This window comes from Heliangelus exortis, chromosome 5 (assembly GCF_036169615.1).
Source record: "Heliangelus exortis chromosome 5, bHelExo1.hap1, whole genome shotgun sequence".
Taxonomy (NCBI): Eukaryota; Metazoa; Chordata; class Aves; order Apodiformes; family Trochilidae; genus Heliangelus; species Heliangelus exortis.
Window position 1 is genome coordinate 39,566,916 of NC_092426.1, and position 19,341 is coordinate 39,586,256.

The following is a 19,341-nucleotide window of genomic DNA, read 5'->3' on the forward strand; positions in this document are numbered from 1 at the left end:
GAGATAGTCCCGGCGATAAACACGCTGGTGCCTCTGGGGTCTCCTGGGCTGCTCCGGCCCCTCCTCCGGGCCCTGGCCCACGGTACCGGTCGGACCCGACCTCCTCAACACTCGGGCACCCCCGCAGACCTCGCGAAGACCCCTCTGAGGCAGCCCCGGCTCCCTGCTCCCCACCCCCCGCTGCCGCTCCTCGGAGCCGCCGGGCACGGAGCTCTATCCCCTCCTGCTGCCATCCGGGATGGCGAAATATCGGCGATGGAGTAACCCTTCCTCCCCTCCCGCTGAAGAGGAGAGATCCTGGGAGCAGCCCGAGAGGGACACAGCCCCAGGAGGGTGCCGAGGACCGGCCCAACAAGAGCCCCAACCTTGCTTCTTGCGAGTAGAACCACCATGCCGCCCCCCACCCCTCCTTCTTTTCTTGCTCCCCAGCCCACAATGTCACACTCCAAGGCAGATGAGAACATGCTCTTGTTAAAACCAGAATCAGAGAGCAAAGTTGCAGAGCCCTCATACAGTGAGAGTCCTTACACACGGCTGCACTTCGAAGTTCAACTCATGGTAAAGGCAGAGGTTCAGGACTTTGCCCTCGGTCTAAAGCTGGGCAACAAAATAACCACGGATCCACTAAATATCTTTACTGTAGTAGATCCATACCCAGGCCTTTTTTGCTGATGATGTAATTAGAAGCTAAAAAAATAGTTTTTGATTGACTTTTTTTTCTCCTGCATCAATATATGCTGTTTTACAAGACAGTAAAAAGGATTATTCCATGGTAAAAGTCAAACCCTGCAAACAAAGAGCACTCCATGGACTGGGAGTACTGAGACTGGGAGTACTGAGCAGAACAGAAAAAAAAAAAATCAGCCATGTCCATGGGAATCAGGGTAAGATGATGTACAGAAAAACAGTATTCCCCTTTCAACCATCACTTGGTGAGCTAAGGTATGGGCCAAGAAGGGCAGGAACACAGATAAGGGCAGCCCAGGCATCCTGTCATATCTGTGATAGCAGTAAGATTAATCCTGTAAGAAGTCCTGACTCCACTGGCTGGCAGACAGCAGTGGATATGAGGGCACATTGAATTTTTAATAGAGTGGAATCCAGAGATATTTAGACAGCATCCGGGGCACAGGCATGTCCTGACCCCCTCTGTTTATCTTCTCCCCTCCCCACTACCCCAGCCTAAGACAGTCCTGCAGAGTTTGCTCCAGGCAAAGGTGGCATCAGTGCTTCTTGCTGGCTTCCCTTTGGGTTGCAGTCCCTGGGTCATCAATATGAGCCATAACGATCCTGGGGAGGAAACACATGGAGACACCAAGCTACAACACTTGATACAAACTCCAGACACAGATAAGAAGTCTTCACATGTTTGGGATTGGAATGCAGTAAGGTTATATAGACAGGACACCATGCAAAGGCAGGAAGTAAAATGGCCAAAAACTTTTAAATTTCTGTCTGGGATTTGTGGGAAAAGGCATATATGGTGAGGTGTCCTGCTGGAGGTTGGCCAAGTATATGTGAAAACCTGTCTGGATGCATTGCTTTTGCATGTGCACTTAAGCAAACACACCAAATTTTCTTCCTTTTATAAGAATGCAAACACATCTCACTGTGTTTCTTCAGTAAGTGTTTATGATGCTGAAAGAGGGTAGGCTTAAACTGGGTACTAGGAAGAAATGCTTCACTACAAAGATGGTGAGACACTGGCACAGGTTTCCCAGGGAAGCTGTGGCTGCCCCATCCCTGACAGTGTCTCAGGTCAGGTTGGATGGGGCTTGGAGCAACCTGGGCTGGTGGGAGGTGTCCCTGACCATGCAGGGGGTTGGCACTGGGTGAACTTTAAGGTCCCTTCCAACCCAAACCATTCTACAATTCTGTGATTTTAAGTAAAGTTCAATGGCCACCTGGAACTGCTCAGCTATTGCAGTGAAGTCACCAGCTACAGAAGCCAGGTCTGTACCTGGGACTTCCCATGTAGTTTGAAAGGACAGTGATAATTTCCAGCAGAAGACAGGATATGGGGAAAAGTCACTGAGCATGATTGGTCTGCAGTTTCCACAGTGTCATCTCACCTGGAGGGAGTTCATCACTCCATTGGCTAGGACAGCCATCTTGCCAGCAACTGATTTCACCCCTTGCTTGAACTGTGCAATGTCAGCTGCAGGAAGGACGTTTCCAATCGAGACACCACCTGTGAGAACCAGCAGGGGTTAGGCCCAAGCCCCCCAGCTCCAGAGAGTACCTGCACCCCCTCCTCCAGGGAAGGTCCTTCCAGAGCCACTCCCACTGAGCACTAACCTGAGTGTGTGTTCTCAGCCTCTCCAAACAGGTCTGCAGAGCTGATGGCACTGCTGCCCGAGAGCTGCTGCAGCCGGGATCTGGCTTCATACTGCAGCAGGAAACAAACCACAACGGTCATGAAGGGAGGGAACAAAGCAGGACCTGAGCAAACAGGAGAGGAAGCCTTGAGCTGTACCACCTGAAGCACTGCAAGAATGCACCTACCTCAGCATCTGCCTCACGTCCAAAGAACATATCTGAGGAGATGGCTTTAGCCCCTGCAAACTTCTGACGAGCTTCATTGGATTCCACTACAGATGTCCTGCTCTCTGTCTCCCGCCTGCTTGTGGGTCTGAGGAAAGAAGAGAGGAGACATCTCACCTTAAGATCAACAGTAAAGAAACAGACTTCTCTCTCAGATCCTACGTGATCAAAGGAAAGATCAAATCTTCAAGTGCTAGCTACCATCAGGGTTCTCCTCTCCCCATTTTGATGGCCTTAAAGGCTGCATCAATCTTAAGGACACAACAGGCAAAGTGCCAAAGCCTCTTTCACAGAAGGCTCTTTTTTGGGGGCTCGTCCATGCAAGTTGCCTTCTGCAGCACAAAGCTCCTGTCCCAATGCAGCAGCATCTCTGCCCCCAGCTCCTTTGTGCCACACACAGGGAAGGTACAGGAGCTATGGCAGACACTTTACCTCTCTGAAACGGGCCGAATACTGGAAATTGTCACCTCAGGTTCCTCCTCTTTGTCCATACCCCACGATGAGTCCGCTTCCCACCGTGAGCCAAATCCATCTTCAAATGAGAAGGGACTGTATTTGTACCTAGGTGCCAAAAGCAAACAATTAGGCCAGACAGTAAATTCAGAAACAAGCTGAAGACTACACTGACACAAAGTCTTACTTGGGCGGTCCAGATGTGAAGCCTCCAGCATCTTCAAACAAGTCCAGTTGGGAACGGGAAGATTTTACAGCCAGTGGTGTCTCCTGCTCAATTACTTGCATCTCAGACATCACTGAGTGTGAGACAGAACTGGCACAACAAAGAGGTGGTCAGGGCTGATGGTTCTGACAACACCCAGCCCCTACAAGCAGACTGCCCCTACACTGAATCTTGCCTTCACAGGCAGGGCAGGGGTCACAACTCTTGAGGGAGAGCTGCAGGATGCCACCCCCTCCACCTCCTATCTACCTTATCCTGTCTCCCCCAGATGCCTTGAGCAGGAGGAGCATTCTGCAGGGTGACAACTATTAAGCAGCAGGGCTGTAGAGATAGACACTGATAGGCCACAAGCATCTCTGGAGAGAACTAGAACTTCTGAATAGAGTGCCTGCTCCTGAGGTCTGAAGTATTTTTAGACACAGTCTAGCATAGGAGCACTTTAAATCAGATCCTTATCTGCTATAAGAGCAGCAAGCTACTGCCTTCAGGAAGCTTTTCCAAAGGCTTTGAAGGCACCTATCTGTCCTATGCCATCCACAGCCAAGTACCTTCTGGTCACCAAGCCCATGCCCAGCCTCTCTGCTTGTTCACGTTTCTTCCCTTCAAGGTTCTGAAGCTTCTTCTCTTCCTTCTTCCGATCCAGCTGCAGTTCCTGATAAGCCAATCTCATCGAGGTGACTCTAAAGGAAACACCTATGGTGGGTACCAGGTCATTACCCTTCCCCCCTGCCTGTGCTGTGGAGAGGCAAGGAGGAAGAGCAACCAACCCATCAGAACACCCATTTCCACAACAACTCTCCCAAAAAGCCTCGCACAGATGCTACTGCTTGTCCTCCCATCTCACCTCCACTGCAATTCAACTCTTTTTTTTTTGTCTAACCAGGATTTCCTTACTGTAAGCACTGCCCTCCCCCCACTCTCCCACCTCCACCCTGCACCCACACCACAAAATGCACCCCACCTCACTCCAGCTCAACCTTTGCCTATTTCAGTCCTATCCAAAGGTGAACAGAAACACAAAATACCTCCACAACTGCTCCTTAAACTCTTCAGAGATCCTAATTTGAATAAAGCATAACAGTTTTACTTCTTCCCTGCTGTAAGGACCATACTGGCATATAGCTACTGCTAATCCTATCGTGCAGCATATCCTATACTTGCATCAGGTGGTCCTAGGGTGAACAGCATTAACCCCTTATTGCTTCTGCCTGGTGTATGCAAGGTACCCAGCCCCAACAGGGCACTTACATGGACTCCTCAGCTTGCTTCCTGGCCTCCACTGCCTGCTGCTCCCTCAGCTGCTCTGCCACCTGGGCCTGACGCTCAATCTCACTGAAGCTCTGGCTGCTCACTTTCTGGGCTCCAAGACCTTTTTTTGCACCCAACTTTGAAAAGCAAAACAAAACAAAAAAAAAATTGCAATTTCTTCACCGTAGATGAAAACCAGAATCCTGCTCCTTGCTGCAAATGATTGGGTCTTTTGTCTCTACTTGTAGTCATAACCTAGAGACCCAAATAGAGCTTGCAACAGAGTATGGAAGAACACCCAAGAGTTAACCCACCAGTGCTCAGAGATCAGCCAGATACACTTCAGACCACAAGGAGTAATGCTCCAAAGCTTAATTGGTTTTGTCTGTTAACATACAAGCTATCTTTTAAAATAAGCAGTGACAAAAACAAAGCTCTCCCTTCCCCAAATAGTTCTCTCAGTATGCATCTTTGCTGAGGGAAAAGGCAGCAAGATACACTCAGCCTCTTCTCCATAAAACAAGAGCTCAGACATACCCCTTTCTTAGCAGCTCCTGGCTTCTTCTTTCCAATGAGGGAAGACTTAATTTCTGCAAGAGGAGGGAAGCAGCAAATAAGCAGAAGTGCATTAATTAAGGAGCCAAAATTAGTCAGTGACCCACACAAACATCCACCACAGTCCAGCTGCCACAGAGTCCAGGCACACCATGCAGCTTCACATCAGAAGCTTGAGTAACTTCACCCAGCCAGAAGAGATGCACTTAGAAGCTCCACAATCACAGGCTGGTGGCATGTCCATTGCTGGAGAAACTTGTGAGAGAATTAGACCATTGAATAGTTCCTCCAAGTGTTGTGCAGTTGGGGACCCTATCCAGTAAGGATCAGGGTAGCTAGAAAAATACTATTTATTCCACACATAAATCCAAGAAAATGCAGCTTCTGGGCCATATGAAGGGCAGTGCCTCACCAGTGCCTCACAAAGAGGCAAGAACCCTAAAGTTATGTTTAAATGAATAGACCTAAAGTGCAGCAAGCTGTAAAAACAATGGGCTCCTCAACAGCTTGCAGCAGGAACCTGTCCCTCTGAGGGCATGAAGCATGCCACACCTGAAAAACCACCCAAGTTCCAGACAAGCAGCAGATGCTTGGGAAAAAGTGTAAAAACAAAGCAAATAGAGGGGGACATTTTCTCAGCTCCCAACATGTAGCTCCTAAATCCTTTTATCACCCTTGCTGGCCTTTTCTTCCACAGAAGTGTCTCCTTACTTTCTACACCCACATGATTTTTATCAACCCATGCTTCAGAGCACTCTTGACAGCATTTCCTGTAGCTTTTTGAAGTCCTAGTTTAAGTTTTTGAAATAGGGATGTTAATGTGCACACTATCCAAAACTGTTTTCAGCTTTCTGTTCCTAATGTCTGATTTGGGGGTTGTTTGGGGGGTTTGTTTGGTGGTTTTTTGGGGTTTTTCTATTACTATCAGGATAGATTTATATAGAAATTACAGTCAGATCCCATTCCAGAGAAGCAACAGCTGATTTAGATCCCAATACAGTGCATGTAAGCTCAAGTTAGGGTTGAAGAGAAAGTGACAGGAGGGGCAGGCAGAGCTGTCACAAGCAGCCAGCACAAGCCAGCTGTTAGCCAGTTACCTCTGGCAGGAGCAGGCCCTTGTGTTGACAGATACATGGACATGTCTGAGGAAGAGATATAAAACACAGGGAATGAACAGAAATGTGAGGACACAGGCTTTCCACCCAGGACAAACCCACTGCCAGCTAGAAGCAACAAAGGAAGAAGCTCCAGCCAGCTGCTCTGTGTGCAGCCAGGGAAAAATCAGATACAAACCCCTGTTACTCTGGAAGCTAAAAGCTCATTTGCCTCCAAAGCTCATGGAAAAATAAAAAACAAAAAAACCCAAACAAATCAAGAAGCAAATACCACTGTCATGTGGCCTCTATCAGCCAAGTTCTAGACAGGGAAATGCCAAGCTCTATCCAAAGCTCAAAAGATGAAAACATGCTTGATCATCCAAGTGAGGAAGAAATGTCAAGTAAACTGTGGCTTGGTTTTGGGGTTCAGGGAGATCCTCAGTACTCTCTCCATAGGAAGATTAACTCCTTTGGAAATTCTGCAAATCAGCTCATCAGTTCCAGACCCACTGAGCCTGATACTGAGCAGCAGGTATGGGAGCAAGAGTGATCCAAGAGATGGCAGAGTCTTACTTACCTAGAGGAGCTTTAGGAGATGTGCTCAACAAGTCAATAGAGGGGCCCTGGCTGGAACCTGTGGGCAAAAAAACAGAAGAGAACATTCAGCAAAGAGATTATCAACCACTCTGCTCAGTGTGCTCAGAGTTCCACCACAGCTCTTTTACCTCCACTGTCCCCATCCCAAACCCCAAACTGAGAGTTTGAAACATGCAGTTTCCCAATGATGATGACTTGGGAACATAACTGCTCCACAGAGCAATTTACTTCCTCTGCAGTGTTCTTAATAAATTAAAAGAAAGCAAACACTCTGCAGGGGTGCATGCAAAGCTGTTTCAAATGACAGCTGTGCCCCCAGATTCTTGGTTTCCTTGTCATTCACCCTAGAAACAGTTTTTTTGCTTTTTAGTTATATGTCATTTCCAGACTCACCAAATTCAAGGGATAGAGAAGATTCTTCAAACAAATCATTAAACCTGGAAGCAGGGCACCAGGGCAGCCAGTTCCCAGCACAGTTTCCTGGGCATTTTTGGAAAAGCAGAGAACTGATCCCAAACAGAAGTGTGTTGAGAAGTCTCCACTAATTTAAATCAACACTGCAGAGTGCACAGAGCTTCCACTCCTTGCAGCCTGAACCAAATGAAAAGCTCAGCCCTCCCAGCTGTGGCACAGCTGTATGTCCCTGGAAATGAAGTCAGGTTATTGGCAAAATCATTCAGCAGGGAACTCACTTGACACTTCAGTGCCATCTGACGACTTTGCTGCTTTTTCCACCTCTGGGGAAGCCTGGGCAGGATTCTGGCTGGCATCTGCTACATCCCAGGTACTGGAAGACTACAATGAGATACTCATTCCAGTGAGTTGCAGGAGATGAATGAACCAAACAATCCTCAACTTACTTCAGGTCTAGTGATCTGTATTCAGTTTTAGGCCAAAGGAAATGCATTCCAAACTCTATAGACTACGCTTCAGTGAAGAGAAGATAATAAATGGACAAGTCCACACTTCCTCAGCATGGAAAAAATCAAGGAAACAGAACCAGAAGCTAAACTGAACTGAAGACCAGGAGGAATAGCAGCATCACTCAATGGTAGTATCAGAGTTGGCTACTGCAAGGCTCTCCAGGTTAATGAGATGAGCTTGAATCTGTGAGAAAGCATCAAAGAACTTCCCTGGAATTCCCACATTACTCTATTCACTTGAGAAAGGTCCACGTGGCCTTGTGCAAACAGGTGCCCAAATCCAATTTAGCAGGGTCTATACATGGAAGAGCTGACTAAAACAGAAGTTCAAACAGTTCTTGCTTAAAATTTACAAAGGGACTACGTAGCCACACAGGACACACAAAGTGTTTTCCAGGGAGTAGCTGTCAGCTCTGAGTATTCCTTGAAGATAAAGAAGATCTGGATATCACATCACATCTGGATATCTGGATATGGATATCACAGACCCCATGAGGGACTGTTTAGCTCTCTGGCCCCATCCCAGGCTGATGACTGAATCTTAGTTGTTAATAATTAACAAAGTATGCAATTTAGAGTCCCTTCAAAGGCAGAGAGACTGCTCCTGGCTGAGCAGATGGGTGTTTGAGAGCTGTTAGGGCTGTGTTCTCACCTGTGTGTGCTCCATGAAGAAATCAGCATCGCTCTTGTCAGGGGAGTGCCCAGGGGCTCCGCTCAGTCCATCTATAAGCAGCTGAAGAGGAGAGAAGGGAAAAAAAAGAAGATATCCTACAAGACTCAGCCTCCAGCACTACCTGTGCAAGCGTGCAGAGCTGCTCAGACTCACATCAGTGCCATACTTGGCCATGGCAGCGCTCGCCAGCTGCCGGATCTTCTCCCTGTACATCTGGGCAGCTCTGCTGTTGTACTTGGCATTGGCATCTGTGGTGGTGCAGCCGTGCTGGCGGAAGAAAGCAGTCTGGAAAGAGATGAACTTTCAGTCTCCTGACTGCCAGGTCATCCTCAAGCAAGCATCAGACACAAGCTCAACAGAAATGGCAGCAAGGTAACGCTGACTGCACCCCATGAGCCAACCGCTCATTCACCGTTCCAGGCCCCAGAGGCTTCAGAAAACCTCTGCCCAGAAATCCCTGCCCAGCAGGGGAGGATGTGTCTGAGTTACAGCACCAAGCATGAGCTTTGTAACTGATCAGCATTACCAAGTCCTCTCCTTAAAAAGGACTGTGCCTCTCCTTTAAATTAGGAAAGAATAAATCCACGCGTCAGGAAGCAGCGCGTTCAAAGGTCACAGACTCACTCCCAAGCACCCCTGATAAACACCTCCCCTCAGGAAACATCCCCAAAATAAGTTGGAGAGGCTGGTGCTGAGAAAGCCACACAGAGGGAAGGGCCAAGGGACAGAAGGTGTGCACCAGCAAGAGGGAAAAGGCAGGCAAAATGCCTACAGAGGCTCCTCACCGCGTTGGCATTGCTGCCCACTTGCATACACCTCAGCTGGAACCAGTTCCAGTTAGAATCTAACTCTGTGGACCTGTGTGAGAAAAATATATTTCCATTAGTAATGTGCAGGCATGCCAAACACAAAACCAAGCTTTGAGCTAGAGTGGTTTGCTCCCAGAAGAAGTTAGAACTTTTAAAGTGAGGAAAAACCCCAAACCAAAATAAAAAAGTTTCAGCTTCAGACCAAGCAACAGTGCCCAGGCTCAGGGGACCTCTCACTTCTCTTGCTGAAGAGAGCAGAGCCTGAGCTCGGGAAGTACAGGCAACAACTCTGACTGTACATCTGATCTCACCACAACTTGGGAGCTTCCTACTCAGCCTGTCCCACTGATTAGGTCAGAACACATGACAGAGCAACTGAGAAAACACCCAAGTGAAGCTGGGTGACAGTGCATGCCTCCTACCACTGGCGTAGCCAGCACGTAGCAAAGGTCACAGCTCTGTTACTTAACATAGTAACTTTTGTGAGTACCTAAAATAAGATTAATAGCCTGAAAATCCAACTCGGTTTGCCTCACGATACAGAGAGGACTAAATAATATTCCTCTTTTTGCCTTGCTCAGCAGAGCTTCCTTCTTTACTCAACAAAGCCTCCCGTGCTGCTTTACCAGCAAGACTCCCACACCACAACTCTCCTCACAGCTCCCACAACCGGGACCGCGCTTCTTGCGCTGACGTCGCGCTCACCCCAAGCACCGTCCCAGCCATTCCCTGAGGAGCTCTGAAATCTCCATCTTGGAAAGGCTGAGCGACCTAAAGCAGCCTCACAAACCCCAGCGGCGGCTCTGCAGTGCTGCTTCTCTGACAGAAAAAGAAAGGGCTGACCGAGCCCCTCAGCGCTCTCCCACAGCCTGGGGTGGGCACAGCGGGACCGGAGCCCCCCCTCTCCCTGCCTCCCGCACCCCCGGGGCCCCACGCACCTGACGAAGCTGAGGTGCACGCCCAGGGACCTGTGGACTCCGGAGCAGTCGATGCAGAGGAAGACCCCGTAGGTGATGCTGGCCCAGCTCGGGTTCTTGGCGCCGCAGTCGAAGCACGACTAAAGCCAGGGGAGGGCACGGGATCAAAACTCAACCGCTCTCGGGCCTCTCTGTCCCCCGCGGCCCGGACGCTCTCCCCGGGCCCTCCCCGCACCCCAGGACCGCCCTACCCGGCCGGCACAGGCCGCGCTTCGGGCCCAGGCCGCGGCCGCGGGGAAGCAGCCCCCGGTGGAAGGGCGGGAGGCCGCCCAGCGCCTCCCCGTTACCTTGTTCGTCGGCGCCGCCCGAAGCCGCTTGAAGAGCGTCTGAATCTCCGTCTTGCTCGGCTCTGCCGCCATGATCTCTCCTTCCCAGGCGCCACCGCGCTGACGGGTGCCGGCCGGGCCCAAACCGCGCAGGAACCGGGCTGCAGTACGGGTGCCGCCGCGTCCCGCACCGCCCCGCGGCCGCCTCCCCGCTGGGCTCAGCCCCTCCCTTCCCCTGCGCCGGGACCGCGGGGCCCATCCCCATCGGCCGCTCCCCGGAGCTGCGCGGGCTGTCCCTTCCGTCCCCTCCGTCCCCGGGCTGCCCGGGAGGGGCTTCTCGCTGCAGCCCCCGAGCTCTCCCCTCCCCGCACACCGCTGGGTCTGAACCCGCACAGGGACCCGTCCGAACCCGAACCCCGCTGGGCTCCGGCCGCTGCCGGTGCTTTCGTAGCCGTGAGGTGCGGTCCCGGGGTTGAGAGAAGCCCTGGGAGCAGCCGGGTTGGGGCGGCTGCTGCGTGAGGAGCGAACACCGCAGATGGGAGCTCAGAACCGCAGCTTTTGGGGCTCAGGACGCCGGGCCCGGTACACAAGGGAGAAGATTTGGACATTATTTAGTCAGCTAGAGACTTCTGAAGCGGCACTGTGAGGAACCAGTGCAGCGTGAGGCAGCAGTCAAGGTAGGGAGATGGTTACTGTGGTGTCCAGGCCTTAAAGTGCTGTAGGAGCAGCCAAAAAACAAGAGGGAATGGACTGGAAAGTCACTAATGCCATGAAAAAGAGGGAAAAGTGATGGTTATGCCTTGATGATCAGTGGCATTTACTTTGTTTCATGGTTTACCCAAAGAAAAAAATGTGTGTGCTGTGCAATGAGAGGTTCAGAAGGGCAAGAACAACAAAAGCTGATCAGCAGCATGGTGTTACTGAGATGGGATGGATTGGGATTTCCGTACCTTTCCTTTCCTTGTCTCCAAAAGGAGATTGCTCTGCAGCAGCAGCTTGGCACTAAGAGAAACAGCTAAATGTATTAGTGTCTGGACAAAACAACTTTCAGTTTAAATTTAAAAGCTTTCACTAGTTTCTACGTTTCTCACAGGTATGGAAGGCAGGCTGTAGATGTCATTGCAATGGAACCCTAAGACCTGTGATCCATGGAGTCTTGGGACATACAGATGCAGTCAGGAGCAACTCAGTTCCTGGGCAAAAAAAACCCTGCAGTTTTAGCAGGGGTATGAACTCCTGTGTTCTGGGAATCAGCAAAGCCTTAAGTCAGAGTGAGACCTGATCTGGGAGGCACATTGCCCCACAGTAAGATGAGAGGCTCCTGGCTGTCCCATCTGATGTGAGCTACTCCCAAATGAGTTTCTGAACTGTAGCAAAGCCTGATCCAGCCTGCCAGGGCTCATCCTTGACACTGGTCTCATCTGCAGTAGCCCCTGGTGTCTGCTGCTCTCATGCTGCTGCCTTCATTGTGCTTATGTGCCCATATCTGGATGAGACAAACAGGACTGGGAAATGAATTCAGGGAAAAATAACCAACAGCTCTTTCCCCACAGCTATTTTTAAGCCAGTTGAGCTCCCTGATCCCAGTGAGGGTGCAGCTGTCCTGGCAGTCACAGCAGGAGAGATGGTGTCAGGGTGCAGCAAGGGAGAGCTGTGGGCATTCCCAAGGCCAGCAGGCTTGGGCCCTCTTCATCCCTGCTCTGTGCCCACAGAACCTGAGCAAGGAGAGCTGGGCAGATGCAGGGTAGCAGCCAGGTTTTAACCAGAATTGAGATAGCTGGGCAAGTCCATGTCCATGAGTTAGTCTGCAGTCAGGCTGGGATGTCAATCCAGAGGCCAGGATCCGGCCCAGTGATTGCCAGGCATGTGCCAAGGCAAGTCTGAGGTCAGCTTACAGGATCAAGAAGGCACATACAGAGACAACTGCTCCTCCAACTTAAAGATCAGTGAGCCCCTGTGCCAGGTTTCCCAGGGAAGCTGTGGCTGCCCCATCCCTGGCAGTGTCTCAGGTCAGGTTGGATGGGGCTTGGAGCAACCTGGGCTGGTGGGAGGTGTCCCTGACCATGCAGGGGGTTGGCATTGGGGGAGCTTTAAGGTCCTTTCTAACTCAAACAGTTCCATGGTTCTGGGGCAGCTCTGGGCTGAGTGTAAATGAGAACAGCCCCACCCCCACAAGCAGGGGTGTGGGTAGGGGCCCCAGGTGAGGCTGCTCAGGATAGTTAAGGGCTATTAGTACCTCAGGGGGCTGGGAGCTGAAGACATGACAGGAGAAGTAACATGTGGTGTGGCAGAGTGAAGCCTGTGTGAGCTGCACCTGTTGTGTAGAGGAGGAAATTTTGATGATGTGCATTGGCTCAAGCAGTCTCAGCCTGAGGTGCTTGTTCCTAACTTGTCACTCACTATCTGTCACAGAATCACAGAATCATCTGGGCTGGAAAGGACCTCAGAGCTCACCAAGTCCAACCCTTGATCCACTCCCCCCGTGGTTCCCAGCCCATGGCACTGAGTGCCACATCCAGGCTCTTTTGAAATATCTCCAGGGATGGAGAATCCACCCCTTCCCTGGGCAGCCCATTCCAATGTCTGATCACCCTCTCAGTAAAGAAATTCTTTCTCATGTCCAACCTAAACCTCCCCTGGCACAACTTGAGACCTCTTGTGCCCTCTTGTCTTGCTGAGAGTTGCCTGGGAAAAGAGCCCAACCCCCCCCTGGCTCCAACCTCCTTTCAGGGAGTTGGAGAGAGTGATGAGGTCTCCCCTGAACCTCCTCTTCTCCAGCCTCAACACCCCCAGCTCCCTCAGCCCTTCCTCACAGGACTTGTGCTGGATCCCTTCCCAGCCTCCTTGCTCTTCTCTGGACCTGCTCCAGCACCTCAATCTCCTTCCTGAGCTGAGGGGCCCAGAACTGGACACAGGACTCAAGCTGTGGCCTCCCCAGGGCTGAGCACAGGGGCAGAATCCCTTCCCTGGACCTGCTGGCCACGCTGTTCCTGTCATACAGTGCTGGTCCTCTCCTCTGCTGGCTCTGTTCTCAGCAGCTGTGTGTTTGGCTGTGTGACAGAGGTGTGCAGGGGTTGGGAGGGACAGTCCCTTCATGCTGCTATAACCCTTCCTGGGGCTTCTGAGGGAGAAACAGCGTGTGCTGAGGAGGAGCCAAGGCTACTCCAGAGGCCAGTAGGTCAGTGTCACACTTTGCCTGTCTGTGCTGGAAGCCATGAGATGACAGTGCAGGCTCCTCTCCCCTGTGAAGGGAGCAGTTGTTGCTCACTGTGGTGTGTCTGAGCAAAGCTTCCTACTCAGGGTTACTCAAGCTTCTGTACCTCAGCTGGGTCCCTTGCAGGCCTTCCAGCCCATGCTGGTTGCTCCAAATCCTGGCAAGGCTGTTGATCCTGTCCGTCAGTTTTACATAAAAGCAGCAGGAAGGGCAGGCTGCTGGTTTGAGAAACAGTCAGCTTCTTTTTGTTGCCTTTGCAAGTACAGGAAAGACCTCCTGCTGCTGACTGTTCCCTGTGAGTGTGTGTGTCACTACACAGTTCTTGCCATTTCCTGTGTCTGTTTCTTTTGCATCTCATGTCCTTTGGTGCTGGATTTCTGAGCAACAAACTGGGAGCCTGCTCTTTGGTCTTCAGCTTCCCTGTCCATCTGCATCACATCTGAAATCTGCCTCATTCCTCCCCACTGCTGACACAAAACCCTGAGCTTGGTGGAGCCTCCTAGTCAGAAATCACCTCACTGTTCCCTACCTCTGTCAGTAAAAAATAGTCCCCAGCATCATCCAAGAGAGCAAAGGAAAGAAAAGGATGATGACCAGGCTTGTTCCTGGAGTCTGTCATCCCCCTGAGGACACTTTCTGAGTACAGAAGTCTTGTTGTCTGAGGTCATGAGGTTACTGTGAAAGAGGGCAGGAGTCAAGTGCTCTGCTGGGGATCAAACCTGCCCAGCACTTGCAGGTCTGAGCTCAGGGGAAAAGAAATTGCTTCTCTGGCAGCCTGGCCAGAAGCAGGGGGACAGAGAGGAGCAGCAGCCTCACTCTATTCCCTCTACCCAGCAAAAAATATGAGTGAAAGGACTATGCAGGACAGGGGTGAGGTTGCTGAGTCCTGCTCTCCTGCTCAGACCTCTGCTTTTGCATAGTGAGAAGATTAAGGGAGGGCAGCAAAATAAAAAAAACACCCAAAAAAATACCTGGGAGAGAGTTTCCTGTGGATCACAGTGTGAGTGGTGAGGTACCAAGAATCTGCAATGATGCCCTGGGGACAGTGGCAGTTCCTAACAGCAGGGTGGGTTTGGTTTGGTTGGTTTTTCCTTACCAAGCCGTTTACAGACACTGAGTAATCTGCAGGGTTTCCCTTGGGCATAGTCAGGAACACTGGGAGGGAGCTCTGCTCAGCATTTCAGGGCAGCCTGTCTGTTTCCAGTAGTGCAAAGAACAAACATAGCTATGGAGGAGAGGAGAACCTGATACAAAGCTTTCTCAGTCTCTCTGGAGCAAGGTTCTCAGCAGGTATGTCCCTTCCCTGAGTGCCTAAGAAGATGCTTTCAGTTTCTGGTGGTTTCAGGGATCACAGGGAAAGCTTTTCCTTTGCCTGGGTGAGGTCAAACTGCCCCGGGTTCCCCTGGGTGTGCATGTTGCAGGGGAAACTGCTGTGGGTGACCACTCTGCCAGGGTGCCAGCTTGAGTGGGATTAGCTGCTGTTTCCTGAGGAGAAGTGTAGCACCCAGGCAGGCAGTCACCTCACACTGGGACTTCAGCCAGATCTCAGATGAGGAGCTAATACACTCTTTTGTTCAGGTTTACAAGTTACACAGTTTTACCACAAATGTGGTTTGGAGAAAAGCCAGCAAAGGTAAAAGAAACACACAAATTAAGGAACACAACGGATGAGTAACTCAAGAGGTCACTGAGGAGCAGGGTCATGGCTGGCTTGATTGACTTTGAGGCTGTGTTGCGTCTCAAAGGCTGATTCTGCTACACCATGTTGTCCCTTGTAGCCACTCTGGCAAGTGGTGGCCACGGGCTGTGTTGTGTCCTCAGCTGCTGAAATGCTGATTGTCTCTGCATATTGCTCAGCAGATCTGCTCATGCCATTGCTGAATGGCCAGGGAGGGGGTAGGAAGGTCTGACAGGGAGAAGAGCAGACTGTCCCTTTGAGTTGTGCTCCCTGGTGTTGCTGTGCTGCCAGGCAAAGCTGCTGGTGTTTGATGGAAGGGATCTTCTGCTCCCCAGTGCTCCTGAGAACCTTGTTGTTCAGTATGTGTGCACAGGTGTCTGTTTTCAGGCTTTTCTTTTGTAACTCTGCTTCCAATATTATGATTTATTTTCGACTGTCTGGTAACATTACTTCTGCCTGGCCTGGAAGGTTCTTGGGAGGCTTTGGGGATACCCCAAAGCAGGGATGAGCTGGCCCTGGGGTTTCCTGCATCTGAGGACAGTGCTTTAGACCTTGCTGTAATGGTCAGTTTGCAGATGTTATAGGTGTCTTCTCTTTGACATACATCAGGCACTCAAGTGATGCCCAGATTCTGCTCATCCTGCTCATCACACCATAAGGAAGCAAGGTGGAGAGACTGGGCAGTGAGCAGTCCCCAAGCTATCTCACCTTCCTTTTGAGGGCAGGCCAGAGCACAGGCACTAACTTGCTGGAGGTCAAAGCTGTCAGGACTCTCCTCCTATCAGACATGACCTTCCAGATTTTCCAGCTGACAGGTAAACTCTCATCCCTGCACATCACCCCACTCTCCAAAGTTTTCTAAAAGCCCCTTTAATAGAGGGACTCGTTGCCTGCAGCCCCTATACATGTAGGAAGCATGCCTGAAGCAGAAGAAAGTCTTGAAAGCAAGGCTAAGAAAAAGGGTAAGCAAGGCAAGATGGGAAAGCTCTTGGTTTACTATGAAGCTCTTTTGAAAACAGAGATGTTCCACAGAACACTGTCAAATAGGTTGTTAGGAGTGGTTTGTGTGGCAGTGCTTCAGCTCCACGGGTGGCCACAAGGTGTAGAGGGTATGCAGGGCCACTGGTGAGACAGACCCATAGGACTGTGGGTGTAACATGCCTTAGGAACTGTGTGGCACCTGTGGGAAGCCCTGTGGAGGATCTGAGAGCAAGGGCTGGTGTGGTCACAGCTGGGGACAGTGACTGCTTTGGTGTCAGCCTCCTGCTGAAAGCAGGAACAATGGACTCAGGAAGGAAAGGGGTAGTCGAGTCAAAGGGGTAGAGGACAGGGCTAGGAAAAAGATTTCCATCTGGAAGGGCAGAAAGAAATGCAGGGAGGAAGAGACCACAGGATTTTTAAATAGCTGGACCCAGTGGAAGGGCTGAGACTGAAGAGAGATTATGGGCCCCCACACTAAAACAGAAGTGCTGACCACCACTATGCTGCTTGCAGAGAAAGGAAGCCCCAAGGTGCAGCTGTAATTGTCTTAAGATGAGAGACAGACAAAGCAGATGATGAAAAACAGGACAAGGCCAGAAAAAATGGATGTATGGAAAGTAGCTGAGGAGACTTGGCCTGACATTAGTTTGGAAAAGTTCACTGTAGCCATGCTGCTTTGTCAAGATGTTCCAACAGAAAACCAACCAATTTCTTGCAGCTCCAGGACCTACTCCATTGCCATCTCCCCCCCTGTACCCTCCTTTCAGCAAGGATTTGTCTTCTCCACTAACATCTTATATTCACTCTCTCTGATCCTCTAAGAACCTAGCTAGGGAGCTTGGTAAACAGCCTCATTCCCTCACAGCCCCCAATTTTTCCAGCTCCTTGCACACTGAGCAGTGGTACAACACTTTTTGCAAGCGTTTTCCTACTTTTTCTTTCTTGTGTGCAAGTTCCCTCTCAAGACACTTTGCCTCATACCATGCAGCCTTACTTTTCTTCTTTTGCCCAACCTTTCCCACCATCCTGCTCTGAGGAGTGTCCATGCAGGACTGCTACATACTCACATCTGCCTCAGCTCTTTGTGCCCAACAAACCAACCACAACAGGATGGAAATTAAACTGAAGCACCAGTGGCCCCAAGCTCCCCACAGAGGGCAGTGGAAGTGCCACCAAGAGCTAAGATGTTAACCACAGTTCCGAGCTGCCATCACAGAGCACAGCTGCCCCGTGGGCTCTGGGACCCAGATTTTGCCTACAGGGCAGAAACATCATTAATGGGTTGAGCAAGCTCAGCTGCTGCTGCTTTGGGGAAATGGGTGTGATCTGCCACAGAGAATCTTCAGCTTCCCATTCCTAAAAAAATTAATGATCAACAGGAAATCCAAGCTTTGTGAGATATTTTCCAGGAAGATGCCAGAACCAAATTAATGATCTGCCAACCACAGGTGTACAGGCTTTCCACAAATAGTGGCTTTATTAAATAAATAAATAATAAAAAGGAGTAGATACTGTTTTCACTGTGTTGCCCATCAGGCCCAGAAATGGATCTGTATGTTTTTACAGAAGCCATGGGGGAAGCATGGGCTTTGCTGGCCTTCTGGAAGCAATTCAAGTCTGCACCTCTCTGTTCACACACAAAACTTTTGCCATGGCATGGATGACAAGTTTCAGCTGGAGCTTTTGTGGTTCACAAAACCTCATTTGCTTCTGTGGAAAACTAAGTCTCCAGGCAGAGCTGTTAGTTTAAGATAAGATCATTAGATGTGCTTGTTTTTTTATTTTTATTTTCTCCCAGCTGGTTCTTTACTACACAGGCTCTCTTTTATTAATCCCTTTGGTTTTGGGTACCCCAGACTATATTTTTGCCATGCCAAAATTTGTGAGGTATAGTCCAGCCAAGCAATTCTTCATTCTTGAGGTGTTGTCTCTTGTCTGTTACTTCAGCTCTTGGCAGAGATTTCTGACATGCAAACATTCCTTCAGGGGACTGGTTCACATAAGCTGCAGAATGTCACTATTTCTGGAAACCTTCAGGCAGCCCATGATGATGGGGTGGTTGTGTTTTCCTAGGACAAACAAGTCTGTTCAGACTTTGTCCCGTGGAGTTTCAGGTTGTTTGCACTGTAATCAGAGGTCCTGTCCACTGGACATTTCTGTCCTCACAGCATGTTCTGGCCACACCTAACTCCATCCCTAATTATAATCCCACTAGAACTCAGGCAAAGAACTGAAGCCAAGCCTCCATGTTATCCTCCATAACCCCCTTCTGGATTTTTTTGCTTTTACATGAAGGGCCAGCACTAGTGTTTGAAAACAGCCAGGCTAACAAGGGAAATTTCAGCATTCAGTAGAGCACCTCTCAGGTCATTCTAAGCCCTGACTGCTTTTGTCTGTGTTACCTCCCATGGCAGGCCTGCTCTCCCCACATCCATGCATGCTAGGACAAAGCAGCAACACATCATTCAGTTTTGGGTCAACAAGTGGAACACATGGAATCAGTGTACAGCCCTGAGCATACCTTACCTGAGGCAGAGACCAGATCTTCAAATAAATCCCCATGCTTTTACAACTCCACCTCTAATTACATGGCATAAGCTTAGAGGTTTCTTCAACTATTAGACATGGATTAGGGAAATTTATAGCTAAATCCAGGCATTTTTAACATCTTAAATTTTAAATTTTAACATTTTTAAATTTTTAACATGCTTAAATTGTCTCTTGGGAATACTTTATCTTTTTCTTGAGAAGTGGCATTACTGATTCCAAACAAAATCCTTTAGCTGTGTTCTTTAGGCCTGCATCCCCTCTCCCCATTCAGGAGGTACCTTCCTAGGGCTTCTTTAAGCAAGACCTTTCAACAGCTGATACATTTCTGTGGTCTCACCAAAGCACTGAGCAGCATTAGTCTCAGATCTCTTTGTCTGTGGCTGACTACATTTCAAGGCATCCAGTGTGCTGTAAAAGGTTACTTTCTGTCCTGACAGGCAGGCAACATGCTTTATCTCCCATCAATTAAATTAAACCAATGCTTCAATCTGTCCATCCCTGCAGCCTTTCAGGTCCATTGGCTGCTGTTACCATTCTGCAGCCATTTAAT

The 19,341-nt window shown here is 49.9% G+C and overlaps 2 protein-coding genes across 4 annotated transcripts in view; one reads left to right on the top strand and one right to left on the bottom strand.

Annotated features, from left to right (window-relative positions):
• Window positions 1–450: 450 nt before the first annotated feature.
• On the bottom strand, window positions 451–10,527 carry ARFGAP2 (ARF GTPase activating protein 2). 2 transcript variants are annotated; one of them, XM_071744891.1, is made up of 17 exons: window positions 10,390–10,527; window positions 10,064–10,182; window positions 9,102–9,174; window positions 8,470–8,601; window positions 8,296–8,376; window positions 7,413–7,515; window positions 6,701–6,757; window positions 6,124–6,168; window positions 5,009–5,061; window positions 4,472–4,608; window positions 3,772–3,903; window positions 3,185–3,313; window positions 2,977–3,105; window positions 2,506–2,632; window positions 2,299–2,389; window positions 2,073–2,191; window positions 451–1,290 (listed from the first exon to the last, which is right to left on the bottom strand). In XM_071744891.1, exons 1-17 carry the CDS (start codon window positions 10,459–10,461, stop codon window positions 1,270–1,272), a joined length of 1,620 nt encoding a protein of 539 aa, XP_071600992.1. In that variant the 5' UTR covers window positions 10,462–10,527; the 3' UTR covers window positions 451–1,269. The 2 variants fall into 2 exon arrangements, with proteins under 2 accessions (XP_071600992.1, XP_071600993.1); XM_071744892.1 differs by lacking the exon at window positions 6,124–6,168.
• Window positions 10,528–10,555: 28 nt separating this feature from the next.
• Window positions 10,556–19,341, top strand: part of DDB2 (damage specific DNA binding protein 2) — a 50,566-nt gene continuing 41,780 nt past the window's right edge. Inside the window, exon 1 of one of the 2 annotated variants that reach the window (XM_071744898.1) lies at window positions 10,556–11,045. The gene's annotated coding sequence lies outside the window, so the exon portion shown is untranslated. The remainder of the gene's footprint in view (window positions 11,046–19,341) is intronic. The other variant, XM_071744893.1, reaches the window with a different exon arrangement.

Coding starts and splice junctions, on each gene's coding strand:
- ARFGAP2 (XM_071744891.1), bottom strand. CDS start 10,461: ATGGCGGCAGAGCCGAGCAAGACGGAGATTCAGACGCTCTTCAAGCGG. Junction 10,183..10,389: donor GGGCGGCGCCGACGAACAAG/GTAACGGGGAGG, acceptor CCCTGGCTTTAG/TCGTGCTTCGACTGCGGCGC. Junction 7,516..8,295: donor TCTTCATGGAGCACACACAG/GTGAGAACACAG, acceptor ATCTCATTGTAG/TCTTCCAGTACCTGGGATGT.